We start from the raw sequence: 21,950 nt of genomic DNA, 5'->3' as shown, positions 1-21,950 counted from the left end.
TTTACAACATTAAGTGAAAAGCTGTATCATAGATTTCCGAGGCATGGCATATTCGATATCTTTATTTAAGGTTTCCAATAGTGTTACCTGGAAGCAAAATAGCTAAAATTTTGATAGCTAACGGTGATTCTTCTCTATTTCTGTGACTAGATTTTCTCCTAGCCAGTGGTCAAGTAGACATAATTTTAAACAAAAATTATTGCTCCTAGCTTCTGCTAAACTAGAGAGTGAGAGTTGTCCAGTACATTTACAAGCATTACTTTTTTAGGGTATTAGAACATCTCAAATTAGAACAGCTGTATCCTTGTTAAGGTAGAGTTGCTGTTTGCCTAAAGATAAAATGGTTAACCTATAAATATATTCATAAACAGGTTATACAAATATGCACATAACATTTAACTATTTTGGAGCAGGAGACAGCTAGGGAAGCAAGATGTCTGTGGAATAGAATGAGTTAAAGAAATTAGAAGTCACTGAGACAACCAAGCTGCATTGCATGCTTTGATGTTTATTCTACCCACTACTGGATATTAAGGCTTACCACACAGAAATCTCAGTAAGCTTCTTTTTTAGTAGTTGTTTTTCTATTTGTCTTCTTTCCCCTCCTATCATTAAGCCTCCTATCATTAGAATGACAAACACACAATGATTATTAGCAAATCATCATCAAAAGAAGAAAGAAAAAAATCACATCTATTTAGGTGCTACTTAACAGGAAAGCAGTCTCCTTATCTAACTTTGAATGCATATTGCATTCTTTCATATCAAACATACCTAACATTAAATATCAGGTACGTGTGTAACACATTAAATTGTTAATTCTAACTTCTAACTTCTAATTCTAACTTCTAACTAATAGCTAACAAATCATTACAAGTTTACAAAGAATGCAAAGAGAAACAGGATATCCAATTACCATTTTGACATTAACAAGCAAGAACGGGAGCACATTTGTGTGGCAGCACCACTTGATATATCCTTATTTTTTTCTAAGTGAGGAAGATAAATGTGTTAACAAAGTGGTCATGACATTTCTGGTGTCACGTGCTGCTACAGAGAGATCAACAAAGCATGAACTTCAACTTGTCAGATCAAGAGAAGTAAATTTTCAAGTGTTACAGTTCAAAATCTGCACATCTTAAAAACAGAGTTTAACTACTTGCTGTTAACATGAACTCCTAGACCTCCTGCCTTTGTTCATCTAGTGTAATCCATCACGTAAGCAATCGAGTTCACTTCTGTTTGGTTACACTCCTGTGGGGTTATTCCACATATATGACAGACTCTGGACTAAACTATTCCTTGGTGCCTAAAACCCATGTATCTTCTTCTCCAAGTGACTCATCCTCTGGTAAATACCTAGACACCTTTTTAACAAATTTTAACTTCCTAACAACAAAATATGAAACACTGTAACAATGCAAGGGGAAAAATGCCAAAAAATGCTAATTTTCTTGCACTTGTGGAAATTCATGCTCTAAACAAGTAACTAAAGGTACTAAAGGTAGTAAGACTGAAGTCCTACTGATGCCTGCTCTTAGGACTTAAAAAGATTAATATTTTAATATTGTCACTGTTAAGTTTGAGAAGCCTGCCACTAGCAGCATACCTTGAAACAGTTCAGCTTTGAAATTATTTACTTCAGAAATTTAAAAAGCACAGAGGTGTATTTCCACCCCTGCCCCCAGATGACTTAATGATCAAACAAATTACTAAAAGGCACATGCAATATGGCAACAAGTACCATGGCTTAGAATATTTAGTAGCAATCTAATGTAGTGCATCATCAAAACAGAGAAGGAAAAGTAAAAACAAGAAATCATACAATTTTCTCTGGCCTACCAATTAATCTAGACAAATATTTAAAAGTTATTTTGCTGGCATTTGTCTGTAAAAAAAGCAGATCTCTGGATTCTAATCATGGTTTCTTGACATTCTTCTACCCCAACATAAAAAATGTAATTATGGCTTTGAAATCTTGTCAGCATAAATTGCTTCATGGTGTCACATGGGGCAAGCCTTTTCAGCAGCCATGTCTATGTATGTTTACAGTCTTACAGTTTAAAGCCCTTACAGCATTTAAAAAACAGCTTTTCCTTCACTGATCCAGTATCAACCTAATGCCTGTACTTGAATAATCCATCAGTACCTGATCTACAGTAAATGGTCAAGATTCTCCTACCCAGATTTAATATCCCTGCATCTCAATTTAAGATGTCAAAGTCTGAAAGAAGCTTCTGATCATGGCTCCTCTAAGAAGGGAGAAGTGTGAAAGGTGAGCAGAAATCTCTGCCTGAGTCTGTAGGAGGCTGTGATGAATAAGATCAGTAAGAGGTTATACGTAATACATTTTCTGCCTTCATTTGGAAAGCTATCCTGGAAGCCAGGGGAAAGCAGGCCCGGATTCCTGCAGGTTTATCAAACACCCCTCCAACACACACATACCGAGAAAATGAGTATCCAGTAGAGATTGTATGACCTCCAAAGCTATTAACTAGTGGTGACAACCTGAACAGGCTGGGTTATCACCATTACTGTCAGAGGGTAGGCTAATGACACGTTAATGACACACTGTCCATAGCTCATCTTCCTCTGTACAGGAGAAGCTCCACTACAGTGGTCCTCTCTACCAGGATATACACTGACATACCTTACAAGAAAGACCAGGATGTTATGCAGAGATTAATCACATTTCCAGCCTCCAGGATTTTTGCATGCATTCCTGAGCTCTCCAAAACCTGAACCTGGATTTCTAAGCAGCATTTACTACAGACTTGTTGTGAAGATAAGAGACATTAAAGACGTTCCTTACTCTTACACTTTACTGAATCTAGCTATCCTGTCCACCTGGGAAACACCTTCAATTTTCTTGTCAATCAGCATTTGACCAAGGGAGAGGCAACCCAAACCACAGTGTCTCAGAGAAAGTGGCTTCATTACTGAGAGAAATCCGTAACACTGCAATTTGGCTCAGTTCTTGCTTAGATAATGGTAGGTTAGAAGCCTGTCCCAAGGCTTTTTGACTTCAAATTTTCACCCGTTCTAAGAGTTCTCACGTGTGGTCAAGTGAGAGACAACATGAATATTTAAGCAGAAGGAAATAATAGAGTTTTATTCCAGGAATATCACTGTTTTGTTAGACACTTGTGCATATGAAATTGGTCCACTTACTACTCATTAGATAAACAGCTGAAACATGCATTCCACATACATTCAGTGACAGACTGAACTGCTAACAGGTAATGACACAAAATAACTCAAACTATTCCCAATTTGTGAACATGCCAGGGTCGTTGGATGAAATGGAGGTGGTGAGCTTTTGGGTGTGTAATGATTAAATCTCTGAGACGATAAGACAGTGAGTCTTATAGGCTATGAGTGAGATAGAAGCCAGATCCCATGGAGAGAGATGTTACCTCCTGTTATCCTAACCTGACCTCCTTTTGCACAGGCCACTAGGCTGTGGGGCTCTCCCTGCCTGCCCCAGGAAAATACCAGAGCATTTCCCTGTGGCATGAAGGTGTCAACATCTGTTAATGGGCTACAGGGGGACCCAACTGCATACTGGGACTCACACTGGTATGATGGGCAGCTGTGCTGTCTTAGAAGGTGTCAAGGACTCCCAAAGTGCCCCATGATCCACAACACTACATCAACCAGTACTGAGCTCCTGCCCTAGGATAGGTACTTAAGCATTCCCACCTAGACCTGAGTGAACATAAACCAAATATATTTTGTGTTCCGTGGATCTGCACTGGGGATTATTTTTCCCCAACACTTCCTCAGGACGTCATGAATCAACTGATTGATCTGGTCTGCCATCACCACTTTGATCAATCGGGCTCAAAGTGACCTAGAGCACTTGCAGTAACCAAGTCTCAGCACAAGGCCTACAGGTGGTGAGATCTTCACACTCTGGTCCTTTATCTCTTCCCTTCTTTTCCTTTATGCTTATCCTTGGGTGATGTCTTTGTGCTTTCATACTGTAGTTCATACTGTAATGCCTTCATGTTGGTATATTACTATAAATGATAAAATGGCTACATATATGTTTCCCCCTGCAATCAAACTGCTCCATAATAAATTCTGTAAGTGTATATTTACAAACACTGATCCTTTAGTGTCATTTCACTCTAATCCACCCCAAGGGATCAATTAACAAGAATCTGGTTACCTTCACCTTCTGCAGTAAGTTGTAACATTTCTTTGGCATCACGGACAGGATCCATTGGATGTGCTGGAGCGACTGGTATGGTCCAAAGCCATTGCAGGGTTTTCTTCTGGTAATAAATCTAACTGACTTTCCAGGGGTGGTGGGGAAAAGGAAATTGACCCTCAGTGTGTTGCTGAAGGGTATTACTGCTGAGGGTGAGTGAGGTGGTGGCTGTCCTTTTGTAGCAGGTTATTAATATAGCCATCATTTTCCCTTTAAGGAAGGAGGGAAAGAATATAATAAAAGTAAACAAGTACCACCATCCAAAACCATAGGTGACATACACACTGGGAAGTCTTAATCTAAGGATACTGAATAAAGACAGCTGAAAAAGAAAACTAATGTGTTCACACAAGCAGAGAATAGAACTACAAGGAAGCAAAGCAAAAGCTCAGTCAATGGACATCAATATACTTCCTCAAACAGTGAGACTAAATTTGGCGACATAATCAATCTGAGAGCTCAGAAATTTTATAAGCATTCTCTTTCTTTCTGTGTCTTCCTTTACAGGTATTCTCTTTGGAATGCAAAAGAGAAATCCCTGGAAAAATCTTCAGTTCAGCTGTTGGCTTGACAGATGCCCAATATCCCAAACAACCAAAGTGTATCTTCACCTAAAAGCAGCTTGAACAGATGAAACTGGAAACAGCTTTCCCTTTCTTCCTAAAGTCTTGAGGCCGTTGCACAAACATCTGGTGAACAATCCTTACAATTCTGGGAATTCCTGCAGTTAGGTCACAAAAAATAGACAGTTTTTTCCCTCTCTTCTCTTTACTTACTGTAGTCAAATACCAGTGACAATAGTAAAAAATCTTCTAGTAACTGAAACCCAAAATAGCAGCTATACCAGAGTACTGATACTCAGAAGAAGCAAAGGTTACTTTAGCAGGTTCTTGAAGGAGCAGACCAATAGTGTCACTATTTAGAGTCAGCATAATATCATTCACCCAGTGGCTTTTTACTGAACAAACTTTTTTACTACACATCGTCTTTACTCTCAATAACACTTTTTCCTTACAAATCAAGACACATACTGGTATGATAAAAAATTTGGATGCTCCATTCAGACATTAATACCTAAGGAAACATTAGACATTAGTAGTCAGAGGAAAAAACAGCAGCAGGGATTTCAGTATCTATGTTGTTACCAGGAACTAAAACTTGACAGACTTGCATTCAAAAATCATCATCCTCTTCTAGAATGGTGAATATGGAAAATAAACATGTTTCTCCTTGGTTTACACACCACAAAACCACTGCTAAGCAGAACAGAGAAAGTGTTTTGGTTCAGACTGTGAAACTAAAGGAGAAAGAACAAGGTCTCACTAGAAGCATAATGCCTCTATGAAAAGACTTCCATGCATGGCAGCTCTTTAGGAGATGAAATGACTAATACAGAAGTGATATGCTAATCCACATCCTGGAAAGTAATTACACAGTACAAAAGACAGGTCCAAAAATAATCAAGAATCCCCTGAAAACATATAGCCCCCAAAAAGCTAAACCCACAACCCTTATCACATTCCCATGCTTCACTTTTTTTTCAGATTGCTCACACAAACACACAGACTCACAGCTCTAAAGAGTTTCAAAGCAAAGTGTCTGCTACCATTACTGTTTCTTCCTCTCAAAGATCTACTTTCTGGATATGTATGTAAGAACTTATTACTGACATCACAGATAAAATAGCTGTGTTCATGGAAATCATTAAATTAGGTCAGTGCAAATAAGCCAACTTATTCTTTTTCCTCTTTGCTTTTAAGTAGTCAAGCTACACCTTGCTTTATTTCTGAAAACTGTTCACCTGTACAATTATCTCTAGAAGAAAGGCAACCACCTTCAGCACACAGCTGAACACACACACCTCTGCAATTGAAGCTTCATTAAAATAATTTTACTGCTTAGAAAATAGTTTACATAATTCTTCTAAAGAAACAAGCACTGGTGGCCCAATGAAAACAAAAGCAGCAGCAACTAGTGTGAAGAAAACAAATTAAAAATAAAGGGAAGAAAAAAAGCCACGTCTACAAAACCAATTCTGTACAGTTTTTAAACCTACACCAGGACCGTAACACAGCTGATAAAGCAGCCATGATAGTAAGTGCTCCAGGCTGAAGCCAGGCACAGAGTAACAAAATGAAGGTTGCAAATCACAGCTCCAGGTGCATGGCCACATATATTCATCGTGCCACACAAACGTGGAATTGAGCCACTGAACTGGACAACTGCAGCCAGTGTGCTGCACCCCAGCACAGGTAACCTCAGCACCTGCCCTGCACTGCAGGCTCCTCAGGTACAGCTGCAACATTCCCTCAAATCTGCCTTGCCCTCCTACAGAAAGGCAATCTGTAATCAACAGAACAATGGAAAAGGAGATGGCTTTCTTGTACCGTTCCTAAGAGCACACCTGTTCAGAGAACAGAACACCTTAACCCTGTTAGTCACAGCATTCTCAATCTTCTGTACAAAATTGCAGCACAATTCTGGCCTCCATGCAACTCAAATCTTTAACTCATAAACAAATATTTATTAAAGAGGCTGATTGATTTAAGATGGCAAAAAGGTTTTAAATCCTTGACAATAAGATGACCAGTGAATTCAGCTTCAGAATAGGTAAACTTTCAGCTTTTGCCACATTAAAGGTTTTTCTTGGCAATCTTTCTTCATAAAGCTAAAATTACTGTAAAAAAAAAAGTTTTAATTAATACTATGTTCCCCTGCCACATACTCCTACTCTTAAGATACTTATAATATCCACCTCTGACAAATTGAACATGTTTTTATGAAGATTTCTTGAAATAAAAAAGTACACTACAAATAGTGGTTCGATTTTTAAAGATCTCTCAACTGGCCTCATTTATTATGTAATCTTGTCCCCTTGTAGAAGAAAAGGAAGTTACACTTTTACCTAGTGAACCAGGCCATAGTGAGGCTGCAGTAATAACTGGGAGATTGTGAAGGATAACCACATTTTTCCAAGATCCCATTTAAGTATTCTACCTTATTGATACTATTATTTTATTTTCTCCCCCCAAAAAAAAATCAAACAGTCTTATCCTTTCACACAATAAACCCACTTTGGAGACATTACAAATGTAACACTCTGTATTATGATATCAGTATCAGTACTAATATTTACACTTAGCAGATTTCAAATGTCAGATTTTTCTTCTTACATGATGATAACTGAAAGACATATTGTGTAGTGAAACAGGGACAGCTGTCGATGTTCCATACCTGAACCCATCTATGTCCAGGTCTACAGAATTCAGGCATCAGCAGTACCCACTTCCCTATACATTCAGGGACTTTGAGAGCAGAGGAGAAAAGCTAGAAAAACATTTTACACCTAAGTGATGTTCTAAAAATGCTATTTAAAAATGCATAAAGAAATAAGGCACAACTCTTCCTTAAAGAAGCGGTGACATGACTGCTTATCTATTGCAAATAACAAAACATTTATGGATCTGCACCATATTTTGATGGCAGCACTGGATTAATTTGGAAACTAACGTCAGTGGCCACTTCCAACACGCCTTCAGACAAGACATCATCTAGTTTCAACTTTACTGTTCATAAGATATGCAGATATTACTACAAGTTAGAATAAATTTCTTGGCATTATTACATGGCCAGATCACCACGTACGTTTAGAGAAAAATAAGTTTCCAACTGAGAAACCAACAGCCCAGCATCAGTTTCCAAAGGTGATGTTTGAAGTATTAAATGCATTTAATTGTAAAACCCTGTATTTGGGAAAGGGAAAAAAAAGGTATTTGTAAACTGAGCAGATTTCAGCTGCCAACCTGTGTCAGCTAAAAGTACACGGAGCTACACCTACCTAAACTTATGTAACAACACTTTTCAATTTCCTTTTTAGAAAGTTTTCAAAATGCAATATACACATAAGCTAAGGACTGTGAAGGCCTTGGCCAGCTGCCAGCCAACTGACCCAGCCATTCTCTCACTCCCCTCAACAAAACGCAGGACAAAATAAGATGGAGATATTCGTAACTCAAGACATAAACAGAGATCTCTTACCAATTACCATGATTGGCAAAACAGGTTCAGTCTAGGGGAAATTAACTGGCTAATGAGAAATAAAGACTAATTAAAAGCTTTTTCAAAGCTTAATTTCACTTCTTCAATTCCAGCTCCTCTACCTCTTTCCTCACAACCAGTTAAGAGGATTGGGAATGGGTGCTGGAGTAACCCCCTGACAACTCCTCTCCGCCACTCCCTCCTCACACTTTTGCCCTGCTCCTCACAGAGGACACCCCTGCAGCCTTCCACTGCCAGCACCTGGCCACTTGTGCCTGCTACAACTGCACTTCTGGAAAGCAGCTGAAGAGGACTTCATGAGAAAAGACACTGAAACTCACCAAACGCAATGGATTTACACAGGGGCTCACGAGCCCCAAACCTGCATTCCAGATTTAGAGAGCCAAGGAAGGCAGACAGCTCACCATTTTGCCAGGCAAAAGAGATTGTCGTTTTTCTTCATAGACACTCCCAGCAAACTGGGTCTACAGCCATCAAACTCTGCAAAGACACTCTTCAGTCACTAACAGTACAGGACAGGAAAGGGGAGAGAAAAACAATCCTTGATTCCCTTCGACAATTTCAGCCAGATACTAAAAAGCCTAAAAATTAGCACCATTACATCTGTGTGACTGAGACCCAAGCAATGAAGCCTCACCTCAGTGTTACCTCCATCCAACACTGAGTTTGCCTCATGATATTTTACATGACCTTTATTTTGTGCCCACACAACCACAAAAAAACACTCGACTTAAGAGCCAACACAGAAGAACACCTGAGCATGCATGATGAGTATAATAAAGTAAACAATACAATGACAGATTTGATGAAGTCTTATTGTAAAAGCCCTCCAAGTGCTTCTGTGGTTAGTCACATATAGTGATGTGCTGCAACTCTAAGCACTTAGGAGCTGTGCTGAAGCCATCACCAATGTATACTACACCACTCAAAGCACTTCAGAAGGCTGCCTTCCATGTCTCCTGCAAATGCAGACACCAGAATTATTTTAACTGCTATGTCTGTAGGAAAAAAACCCTTCAAAGTCAATTTCCACACACAATTTCCATATTTTTGCTCATATTATTTGGTTCTTTAAAGTATATGCTTATGTTTATAGAAATTTTGCAGCAAGAAAATAGTCATAATTGTCCAAACACTAATGGAAATTAATGCAGCCATACCTCACACTTTTATATATGTTTGTCAGTATACACTCTCTACTATTAAAAAAACCCAAAAAGTTATTACAAAGATTTCTACATCAAGCATGTAACTATCATTAATCCACCAAAGACCAACTGTCTCCTGCACATATGTATTAAAACTGTGTGGTTTTAGGGGAGTCCTTAAATCTAGGATGTAGCTTTACATCTAGAGTAAACACTGATCTTTTGTTATGAAAATATCTTCCGCCCACAGGTTTATTGAAGCAGTTTAACTGGCTTTATTTGGTCTATCCAAGCAAATGGAGACATTGCACAGTCACCAAAACCAAACTGCATGAGGCGTCTGTTAGCAGTACCATCAGAAATGAAAACAGATCAAGCATTCTACTTGTCCACACCTGTTAAAGTATACGAAAGGTTACATATTTTTTTGTGTTTATATATGTATAACCTCTTTAAGGATTAAAATCATGCAGAATGGTATTGCTTTGTCTCCTAGGAAACAGACAAATCTATTTAAAAGCAACTATACCTATACATGGGGAAGACACTGCCAAAGACTAACCACACATAGGAAGAAAGTTCCTATTCAAAAAAATTAACACAGATAGAAAACACAGCCTCAGCCAGTCAACATGTCTTGGAGGTGGATTACCAAATTCAAACCTAAACAGTGAGGATTAACACACTAACCACCTGTTAATTCTCTCGTGAAAGCACATTACCTCAACTATAGCCAATGAAGACAGAAGGATTCATGACTAATGGAAAACACCACACCCAGCCAGAAATTTCAACTGAAATGATCGTGTTTACAGTATCACTGAAGCTGCAGCTGCAGCTCTTGCAGACACACTCAGCTTAAGCTTATCCAGTAAAAACAGTTCATGCATCAACTGCTGCCTAAAGCTCAACACTTACCAGAACTTGGCCAGGTACAACCACGAATTTCAGGTAGCTGATCTGGGGGCAGCATCGTCAGTACCCAGGTCAGCAAGGAGCCTGAGGCATACCCAGGCCCCTGTACAACTGGCAGTGTATGAGGTCACCAAATCTTGGGATCAGACTAGTGTTCATCTGAAGTCATTTCCCTCGAAATACACACAACGTGTACTGCCCTCAACAACATTTCTCAGCACAAATCCATTACCCTTGCTTTGTGGCACTTGCTTATGTAGGTATGGTTCTGTTTCCTCATTTATTTTGTAGGAACTTTCTGCAGAAAGTCTATCTTCATATAAGACAACTGCGGGATCCTTTTTCCAGAAGCTGTACACATGAAACTTTAATGTCAAAATAACTTTTCTTCAGCACAGCCTATTAAAGTTCCCAAAATGAAAGAACAAAAGGAAAAGTATTAATTTAATTAGAAGATCACCAGCATTAAAATAGTTACTTTTTAATAATACCAGCAGGAGGATTTCAATAACTGCAACTAGATATAGGTGAGACACTAGCACACCTATACTTTGAAAAACATTCCCAACTTGTCCTGGAGATGCCCAGGTGCCCAGAGATGTCTAATTTGCTAATTCCAATCCTGTCTTTGCTTTTCGCTGACAGATCTATGACTTAATATATCTACATTTGTAATCTGCAGTTTCTGCAATTTACTTTTTCCAAAATTAATGTCAAAACAACACATCACTTATGAATGTCTTACTGGGAAAGTACACCTGGAATGAAAGCGCTTTAGCTCGCACCGCTGTAAAACCTGTCTCTACCTGCTTGTAAGTTACCAGGGCATGTGTAAGTGTGAAGCTATTCCCTTGTTGTGCACAAGGTATAATGCCAGTTTCTGGCACAGCTGCTCTCTTGGGCAGCATGCAGGTGAGGTAATGCAAATTGTAACAGCAGGGCTCGCAGCTCCCTCCTTTAGAAGTTACCAACATACCAAAGTTCAGACGTGCTTTTCCTCACCCTCAAATAAGCTTACACCTAAAGTGACTGATAGTATGGCTTTAGGTTTTTGCATATTTTTAAATTTTTTTCCTTCCGTTTGTGTCCAGTGGTCCTTTTAACACAATGCTAATACTATCAGAAGCATAAAAATTACTGAATGCCATGGAGAATGTTTTTCCCTAGTGTACCTCACTGAATCTCTCTCTTCTTCCTCTAAAATCTTTATCCTGCTTTAACTGTAGGACCACTGCTGTCTAAATTAACCCTTGAAGTTTCAGTTGCCTCAGTTTTCAGTCACTAGTTATTACCTCTGAGCTTAAAAATATGCATGCTGAGTTTGGGTGAAAGCAAATCAGGAGAGACCAGAAAAGCAGTTGCCAGGAGGGAAGTTCATATTCAGCACAGTGATACTATTGTAAGCCAGTACGAATATTCTTTAATTCACATCTTCTTTCCTACAACCTTGGAATCCCTGAAGTTGGAAAAGATCATTGAGCCCAGTCACTAACCCAGCCTGTCAAGTGCACCATTAAACCATGTCCCTAAGTACTACATCAACACATCTTTTGTTGCTCCATACAACCTTAACACATATTCAATGTGAGTATATTTACATCCTCTCAGCAGAACTCAGTAACCCTGAACCCACACCATAATTCCAATGGTTTGTGGTTCAGTAGACTCAGGAACTCAGTGAAACTCAAGCAAGACAATGATGGTCACTGCTCTGCAATGGCAAGCAAGTGATATGCCCAAGGTCATCTCCTTTCTGCTTCAGCTGTAACTTAGAACCAGATTTCTAAAATGTATGTACAGTCAATTCAATATACAATACTCTGCTTGTTGCAGAGCTGTTCCAAGGAAATCAATGACAGTTTTAACTTTGGAGTGTGTCCTCCAGTGGGGTAATGTATTAACACCAGCAGAATTTGAACAAATGGGAAGGGGGAAGAAAGCACGGACAGCCAAACTCACCCAGAAGCTTTACATTACCCCAGCAACTCATCAAAGCTATGAAGACCCAGTTGAGCTTAAGGATTTCCCTGTGACCTTTCGTAAACAATCTATTCTGCTAGCTAGCCCAGAACAAAATACATTAGGTACAATTCGTCCTGCACTTCCCTGCCATGTACTAGGCACAAAACCAGAAACACAGTACGAAAGCCATCCGAGGCATTTTTGCTATATGACCCAAATAACAGCTTTACAATGAAAGCACCCACTGAGCCATAGCTGCAGCATTATTACATTCTACTAAAAGTTTCCTGAGGTAACAATGAAAATCAAATTAGCAATTTAGTGCAGTAGTTCATCTGCTTCATTCACCCACAGCTCTCTTCCTCAAGATTGCAAGGCTATTAAAAACAATGGAATCATTAATAGTCCAAGTGCAATTAATTATATGGTCCCACTAGCATGGCCTCACAACACAAGTTTTTTACTTGATATAGAAGCACCACCCCTTAAAAATTAAAAATATATTAATATTAAATTATTGTGATATATTAATTTTTATATTATTATTAAAAGGGTATCTTAAGATATACACAGTTGTTTAAATAAAACTCTGCAAAACGTATCTTATACAGAAGCTTCTGTCAGACAACAGTGAATGTCTCTTGGCTACAGAAGTTCCCATCCTATAATCAATTATTTTCATACACACTTAGTAGTTCTGGAACAGGTTTTTCATAGGTTCTTTTGTGGCTGGGTTTTTTTGCCTCTTCTGGAAGTCACTTCTAGAACTGCTTGACCAGAAAGACAAAAAAAAACCCCATTTCTCTTTTTCTAGTTCAAGACTATACACGTTATACGTTAAGAAAAATGTCTTGCATTCATCCCTGGTTTTTGAAATTTAAGTTACTCAATAAATAAACCCGTGGCAAGGGCAGCCAGGCTGTTTATACTGCTGAATACTTAAGCTTTAACCCTTGAGGTAGTTGTAGCTCACTTCGGAACAGTGCAAGTTCATCAGCTTAATTACATTTGTACAGGAGCACAAAGCATTCATCCCACTGCTCCTTGGCTGGAGCCAGACAGTCTTTCAGATAGAAAATCTGAGGAGGGCATCCCTTTCTGGTAGGAAAGTGTAAGTAAAACCTTACTTAGCTCAGTAAACCACAAGCTAAGATAGGTTCCTGGCTTGATTTCAAAGCACAGCTCATTTGCCACCACACCCCCATGTTTCTCACTTCTTCAGCTACCTTGTCCTCAATTTTTTGCTTCCACTCTATCACAAAAAAAGAGATACCAGCATTTTATGACTTTAAGCACCAGTCTCCCACAAGTCCTATAGCTTAAAACCTAATACCACAGAACTATTATAAAGTATCAAAAAGAATTTTAGACGCCACAGCTGCAAGAGAAGAACTGAAAAAAACCTGACAAATCTGAAGGCTGAAGCAACAAATTTTAAAATTTGGCAGTAGGACCCTGTGTGTTTTAGACTGAAGAGTATTTCAAGCCCACATCACTGTTTTTAAAGGAGCTTAGCAATGGCACAGTACTGCTGGTGATGCCATAACATTGAGAGGCTCCCAACATAAGCTAGAACGCTGCTGTGCACACCAAAAAACAACAACAAACGCAAAAAAAGTACAAACAAAACAAAAATTTTCTTCCTCCCTTCCTATTCTTCTGTTAAAGAAGCTATTAAGAAGACTGGTATTTCTTTCAAGACAAAGCCTGAGCAGGTCAGTTCCCAACCCAGAAGAACAGGCAGACCCTGCGTTACTGAAGTTCTTAATAAAAGGCATCTGCTTTGCCATAATGGATGTAACAGAAAACCTCCAGCCTGGTGTCAGAGCAATTTTACAGAATGAAGATCCAATAGAAAACCTTAGGGACTCAGTTCTCACTACTAATCTTTTCAGAGTCTTTGTGCCCCTTATTCCTAAGTTCCCCAATTATGCATTTCAGATTTTTGCTCTAAAAGAAGGGTAAATCTTTTTGTCATGCCTTGTACAGAAAAGCATTGCTAGTTAATGTTTGCCAGTTCTAGGTAGTGACAAAAACAGCAGGATCAGAAACCAAGTATTTGATATCTGTTAATGCTTCAGTACTGCAATCTTTGAGCACATTCTTTGAGTTGTGCTTTGGGAATGGGGGCCAGAGTGCATAATCTGTGACAAAACCAAAAGGCAAGATGCCCCATTGCATGAATTCTTGCAGAAAAAGTCCACCTAGCTGCTTAGCTTCCTAGTTCAAGGATCTCCTCATTTACACTGTTTGGCCATGCCTTTAATTTATGCCTCAAGACTTTAGGCTCTCTTATTCCCTTCTACAAGCTAAATTTTACACAAGCTGTTACTCCTAGCAAAGCAGCCCCATCATACAGAGCTTCCTCACAGTACAAGAGTAACACACCTTGTTATGTTTACCAGTATTTAGTTCAAAGCAGCTCACATCTAGTCAACATACTGTCAAAGGCAGAGGACTAGGCTGGACTCGGGCTGTACTCCTTCTAGAGAGCTGCAGCTTTTCAAAAAATATGTTTCTTTACATTTAGTTTCACAGTTGGATGTAAGGGCACTGAGGGATACCGAAGACTAGCCTCAGGACTATGTCCACCAGCCTGAAAAATCTAAAGGGTGCAAAAGGGCCTCTCAACCATTTTTGCAAACTGTTCAGATTTTGAAGACTCTAATTATCAGTTCCTCACCCACCTCTTTCCAGAAGAATTTTAAGTACTTAAATAATTCTGGTGCAAAAAATCAGATATGCAACTCAATGTATGATTCTGCTTTTTCACTTCTCACTTATTCCAAGTGAGAAGAAGGATAGATGTTCTGGTTATAGGCTTATTTATACCCACCAAGTTCTTGAAAATAAGTTCCAGAGAGCTGCAAACATTACTACTGTACAGATAGTGTCAAACATTAAGCAGCAGCACATGGGTGTTTTAGATTAAGCCCTCAACCATGTGTCTCTCCATGTCCCAAAAGATTTCTGAGACAATAAGGGTACATAGCAGCACACACCTTTAAAGACCTATCCTGCACAGGAAAGGCTTAAAGTGGTCGACAAACATATATTTTTTCATACTGAAAGCAAATCAATGAAGTCTTTTACATGACTCTTGAGACAGCTCAACTCACCTAAATTGTCAAATATTTCGCTTTACAGGTAACTTACCACCAACATATCTAAAAAACCAAAAGCAATGCTGTTAGTCAAGCTAACATGACACAGTAACAGTTTTGCAGCTGCTCTAGACTAGATAAGTGTTTTATTTAATCCCACCACAAGCATTTTAACCCCGAGAAGAATACATTTTTTATGGCATTACTATTCTTTAGTAAGAACTAAAAATCACACTCTAGCAACCAGGCTATTCATCTTTAGCTAGCTTTATCATTCAGGTGTGCTGTAACAGGGAAGAATCCATCACTGTTAGAGACAAGAAAGACTGAAACAATTAGAGGAAAAATCTATGATATGTCCCACACATTCTGTGAATGACCCATGGTTACTTCTGCAGCAGGACAAGCAGGAAGGGAAAGAGGTAACAAAAACACTACTTCTAGCTAGGTCACAGTGACATTTTGCCAGAACTACCATCACCTCCGTTACACACAGATGCACACGTAAACATTGCCATCACTTCACACAATACCTATTCTACCCCAAAGTATGTTGATTTACATCCCTTTCCCAAACTGCACCACAGTTTTGTTTGTGAAGATCTGGCACACAATCTGTAATGCTGAAGGGACTATACGTTCCCAGTGGGCATATGTTAAAGGATGAATGTGTGAAAGAGCAGTTTCTAGAGCAGTACACTCCTCACCTTGCTATGAATACTCTAGTGACAAAATCTTAGCTTCCTAGTAATTAGTTCTCACCATAGAGTCCTCACGAGGCTGCAACAGATTGCAACATGAACAGCAAAAAGGCAGATTCAGGAGAAGAGCTAGCCACAACAGAAAAAGGGTTTGCACTCACTCTGCACAGTGAGGTTTATTATTTAATACACAATGCACACTAACTAGATACTAAGAGAAAACGTAGAACAATCAACTTCAAAGTTCAGTGGACACTTTCTATGAGAAATCTTATGTTGTCATGTTGCTCATCATGTCAATTCTTTACAAACTCGAATAGTCATTTCAATGCCAAACACTGAAATTACACAGCAAGACCTGGAATTATTTGAGAACAAAATACCACACTTCCCTACCACCCCCCCTCCCCCGTTTTTTTTTTTGGTTTTTGTTTGTTTGGTTGGTTTGGGTTGGTGTTGGTTTTTTGGTTTGGGTTTGGTTTTTTTGGGTTTTTTTTGTGAATGGTTTTAGGTTTTGAGTTTTTTTAAGCATCTAGAATAATGAAGACAACTCACTATGGTAATTCATAAGACACTGGCAGGTTCAGAAGCTTCTGGATCCATTCCAGACAGCTGTGTTACATGGCAAAGTTTGATTCTGAAAGAATGCTGATCCTTCTGGTTTGTTACTCTGCTTTGGTAAGCAATGTGTAGCTACTGTGACAAGGTTTATAGAAAGGTGATGGAAAAGACAGACAACCCCAAGACACACAATTTAACCTTCAGATCCCTGAGAATACTGGTGTAAGCAAGGAATCCATAGCTTGCCTTCATTCTCCTTTTAAGAAACAAACCAAGTGAGCTTTCATCTCCCCTATAAAACACTAAGTAAGATTTGAAGCCACATCAAAAAAAGGATATCCTATTCTGAACTGAAAGACTGTAAAACATTTTGAATGATAGAAACTACTAAAGCCAATGACACTTGGCACCATTTGCCTCAATAAATTTCATAAACCATGTTTCCTGTTCACAGCCACGTTTTTGCCAAAAGGAAAACCAATGTAGAGAAGACAAAAACACAGCCGAAAGGAAAAAGAGGAAAATACTGGAGTTTTTTGCATTTATCCCTGTTCCCACATTGCCAGTCCAGTGCTGACTACTCAGAGACAGCAGAAGCAGACAGGTTACAGCAGAAAACACACTGTTGCCCATCCTCAACTCCTCTCTTGATAGTCTGGAAAACACTCTTTCCAGCAAAGAGAGTTCTGAGGAGAACATGGAAAAAACAAAAAAACCTCAACAACCACATGGCATTAGAAATGCAGTGACCCATCATCTGTGCAGTGTCCTGCTTGAGTGCCCTTCACCAGGCAATCCCATCCTGCCTGCCGTCAGCAGTTAGCCACTCACCTCAGAAGAGCACAGGCAAATAATCTGCTTGAATTCATTTGTGTTTATGTGCTTGCTATCCACAGCTCTTCAATGCACAAAGCTCCAAAAACACTTCTCAGATGTTGGTGTTAAACTCTTATTTAATTCTCATGTGTCTAAGATCTCAAAGTAAGATATCAAAAACCCTTCAGAAACTGATGACTGTAATCTGGTAAACTATTATTTTTTCTTGCTTACATGAAATGAGAGATTTTTATGTTTTGTTTTGGGTTTTTTTTAAGGTGAGGTTTATGCAACTGTAGGATGAAGTAATGACAACAGGGATAAAAAAAAGTGATGTACCGTCTCTTCCCACCCCTTCCTTCCCTGTTTTCCTCCAGGACTTAACTCTTTCAGACATGATACTCAGAAGAGGAGTTATGATGCTTTCAGTTCTACAGTCTAATTTCTGAACATAAAAGAAAAAACCTGACTTTACTATAGATAGCAGCATTATGCTTCCTTCAGTAACGTGGGGAGAAAAAACACTTTTTGGTAGAGTAGAAATGTTCGTACCATTCTTCAGGAAAAGACATAAAACTCATAATGGACCACAAACTGCAAATTAGCGCATCTGGGCTACGTAAAAGACAACACTTACTTGAGAGACCTCTGAAATAATCTCGCTGTTCTAGCGTATTGGCAAGGTGTAAATCTGAGCATGACATCCTGGTTTTTGACATCATGCTTCAAGACAGATGTGACCAGCTGGAATGAGTACACAGGACAGAAATGAGAATGATCACATGTCTGGAAACACATTCTGCAGGGGAAGATGAAAGACATTGGGGCTGTTTAGTCTAAAGAAATCCAGAAGGAGACAAGGTTCAAGTTGTCAAGCATGTCTTATGAAACATCATAGAAGAAGAAACAGTTCTACTGAAATACCACACGAAATGGTAATGTGTATGGGAAAACCTACATGTTTTTTAACTATCCATTTATTTAGTTTGGAAACATTTTATATGTCATGACTTAGAAGAATTTACTGACAGCTCAAGTAGAAATAGAGGTAGCAGGACAATCTGTTCCACTGCTGTCTGAAGGATAGTGAACAGCTGTGACAACAGATTCAATTCTGCTCTGCTGGCAACGGCAACAAGGACAGGACAAGAGGAGAAATGAAACCTGCAAGCACAGGATCAAACACTGGGGATTCGTATACCTAAAAGAACTCAGTAACAGAAAATCACAGAGAACATCAATATTTTCATTATTTGACAGTAATTAAATAGGATGTCAGTGTGAAAACCGTATCCTCAAGCACTTCTTTCAATGGGGTACCTTCAGCAGGTGGCACATAAAGAAAGCCTGAAATCATCTGTATGTACATCTTGGACCTCAGCCTAGCTTTTAGGGATTTCCATGTGAATAGATGCCCTCTCAGTTTCACATTAATCTCTGCACTCTAATGCACTGTGGTGTCTTTGCACAAAAAATAAAAAAAATTATTATACAGGTGGATTTGCCAGGTGGTTCTGCAGGTAGGCAGAAATTCAGCTGCAAACACTGTGTACAGCAAAATGGAAGGATGGGCAAAATGAAAGTGCAAAAAGAAGTCTGGTTTCAGGTAATAAAAGAATCTAGCAGAGGGGAATAAAGGGGACAGAACAAGGCTGCATATTCTAAGCAAACTCTCCCACAACACTAACTTGAGTTTATGCTGCTATCTTCTGCACTACTAACTGAAGGTGAGATATCAGATTGCCCTTACAGAATTTCAAAATTCCCCAATTGCAACATTGAGTTATTTTTGGGCTTACATTCTCTACACTGTCAACTCAAAAGGCGCCTGTAATTCATCTCCAAAGCACACACAGAAATAACTAGCCCTTACCAGAAATTCACTGGTCTGCCAGCAGCTCCGAGCTCAGCTCACTGAACAGACTTTGTGTATTTCTACACGGTACTATGCAGGCTTACCAGCTGAGCACTAAACCATCTAGACACCACGTAATTGTGGTAAGCATAGCCCCAATCCCACACCTACCACTCCTGCCGAGAAGCAGGGTATCTTAATCATCTAGCAGTGTGCTCCATGCTAACAGCAGCTACAGAGCTCCTACTCAGTTCAGGGAAAAAAGCACGTTTACATCTATATATATTTAAAAAAGTGATATATCCACATTCATTCTACTCCTGTCATAAACGCATTTCGCTGCAAATACATTCCACTCTTTGGGGGCTTGTGCAGTTGGAAGAAGCAAGGAACTTGGTCTGAGTTTGAGTATTTAAGAAGGAAAAAAAAGGAGGGAGATACAGAAAAGTATATTTAGTTCCGATTCATCTACAGTTGTATCAATTTAACAGGATGCATCGGGAAAAGAGGAAAAACAAGAGCTACATAAACAGCCATTACTGCAGAGGGAAACATTTCTGACAACCAAAGCCCAACTAGTTGAAAATAACTTATTCCTACAGAAATGCAAGGTTTCTCAAAAAAAGCTTTGCACATCCAGCCGCTTAAAGGCACAGAAGAAACACCACCTAAGAGTAAACTAGAAAGTTGACCACACCAAAAGACCTAAGTAAGGCACACGAGCTGATACACCGAGGCAAAGTAAAGCAGCAGTCAGACGGAACAATGCACTTGGTTGGGGTCATGGCTTGAAAGAGATTTAAGGAGTGTGAATCGTGCAACAAGAAATAAATAAAATAATTTTTAAAAATCCGTCTCAAGACTCTAAAAGGTCGTTTTACTGCAACATTGTGGGATGGTTGTTTTGTCTTGGGAGTGTCATTAGAAGGTATTGTAGCTAGATCAGGAGAGGAAAAGGGAACAACACGCGTATCCGCGTATCACGGTATGGATCTATAGCTCCTCCATGATCCACAGCCTGTCATAAGCTCTCACCAGAGGAATACTGTAGTGTGGGGGCTTGCCCATCACTTCCTCCTGGCATTAAAGAGTTTGCTTTGGAGCAACGCTTTCCAAAGGCGGCACGCTCGGGAGGAGGAAAAAAAAAAAAAAAAAAATCCCCTCTCCAAAAACCCCCAACTGCCAGAGGGCTAGAGCGGGCAGAGCAGAAACAAGACAGTCTCGGTCCAGCCGCGGAGCCCGACGCGGGGCGCTGTCCCCGGGCGGGCACGGAGCCGCTCCCGCCGCGGGGTCCCCTCCGCCTCGCACCCGGGACGGCCCCGCAGCCAAGCGGCGAAGGAGCAGCCGCGCCCCGGCCCCGCGCACCTCCTCATCCCGCTCCTCCAGCGAGGCGTCGTCCTCTGCCCGCCCGCCGGGAATCGCCCGCTCCAGCGAAGCCGTCGCCCCGCTGGGAACCGTCGCCGCCCCGCCGCCGCCGGATTCTCCCTCCTCGGAGAGAGTTTCCGAGCCGGAGGAGGAGCCGGAGCAAGAGGAGCCGACGTGGCCGGCGCCCCGCGCCCCCTCCGACGCCGCCGAAACTTTCTCCGCCATGGCCGGCAGCTCAGAGCCTCGCCGCCCGCATGCCCCGCCGCGGCAGCCCCGCTCCCCCGCCGGCAGAGCGCAGCGCGGCAGCGGCAGCGGCGCTCCGGGCCGGGCCGGGCCGGGCACCGCGCTCCGGGCGGCGGGCGGCGCCTGCAGGCGGGCGGGGCGGCCCGGGCGGAGCCTGTGGCGCGGAGGGCGGGCCCGGAGCGGCGGAGCGCGGAGGGAGGGCGGCAGGTAGCGGGGCTCGACTGCCCTGCCGGGGGGCCGCTCCCGCCGCGGAGGGAGGCGGGAGGTGCGGGAAGGAGCGCGGCGTCCCGGGCAGCCCCGTGAGGGCAGCGGGGTCTGCCGAGCCCGAGAGCTGCCCGGATCCACCCGGCGTGGGCACAGCGAGCCGCGCTCCGCTCCCGGGCGATGCATGTCACGGGTTAAAGTAAGAGCAGCTGTTTTACATTGTATAAGCGTTTCCTGCCCCCCTCACTTCGCTAAAACGGAGCTACCAGTAGTTTAGGGCAGCAGTTTTGCCGTCTTCGTAGCATTTTGCAGAAGGCTACAGACGGCTACAGTGGTGCTCTTGCAGCAAACAAAAGTCCTTTGAGTGTTTGACTTTGAAACGGGCATCAGCGTTGGGATTTGTGACTAAACTTTCAGTCACTGAAATCGAAGCAGGTTACAAAAGTTAGGCACCTGAAAGCTTTTGCAAATCTTCCTGGACCACTCCTTCATCTTTTAGGACCTAAATGGCTTTTTTAAACCCGGTTCCCTGTCAATTTTTACAATATTGTTTAGATATTATTTAGAAAAAATTCTCCTTTTTTTCCTTCCTGATGACATAGTTATCATCTAATACACTAACACTATATATATAAATATATAATACACTAATACTATATATATAAATATATAATACTATATGCCAGGGCTTTATTTGATAATGTCTGGACCCCAGGTTAATCCAATTGTGAAATGAAAACAGACTAAGAGCTTTTGTAATGAAGAAAGTCCCACAGAAATGTGATCACAGACAAGTTATTG

At 40.7% G+C, this 21,950-nt stretch overlaps 1 protein-coding gene across 2 annotated transcripts in view; it reads right to left on the bottom strand.

The window, feature by feature from the left end:
- MAST4 (microtubule associated serine/threonine kinase family member 4) overlaps positions 1-21,541 on the bottom strand; it is a 275,995-nt gene extending 254,454 nt beyond the window's left edge. Inside the window, exon 1 of one of the 2 annotated variants that reach the window (XM_063423907.1) lies at positions 20,703-21,541. In XM_063423907.1, the coding sequence (XP_063279977.1) occupies positions 20,703-21,335 (633 nt within the window). In that variant the 5' untranslated portion in view covers positions 21,336-21,541. The remainder of the gene's footprint in view (positions 1-20,702) is intronic. The other variant, XM_063423908.1, reaches the window with a different exon arrangement.
- Between the last annotated feature and the right edge of the window lie 409 nt (positions 21,542-21,950).

This window comes from Prinia subflava, chromosome Z (genome assembly GCF_021018805.1).
Source record: "Prinia subflava isolate CZ2003 ecotype Zambia chromosome Z, Cam_Psub_1.2, whole genome shotgun sequence".
Taxonomy (NCBI): domain Eukaryota; kingdom Metazoa; phylum Chordata; class Aves; order Passeriformes; family Cisticolidae; genus Prinia; species Prinia subflava.
This window is presented reverse-complemented; position numbering and strand designations above follow the sequence as displayed.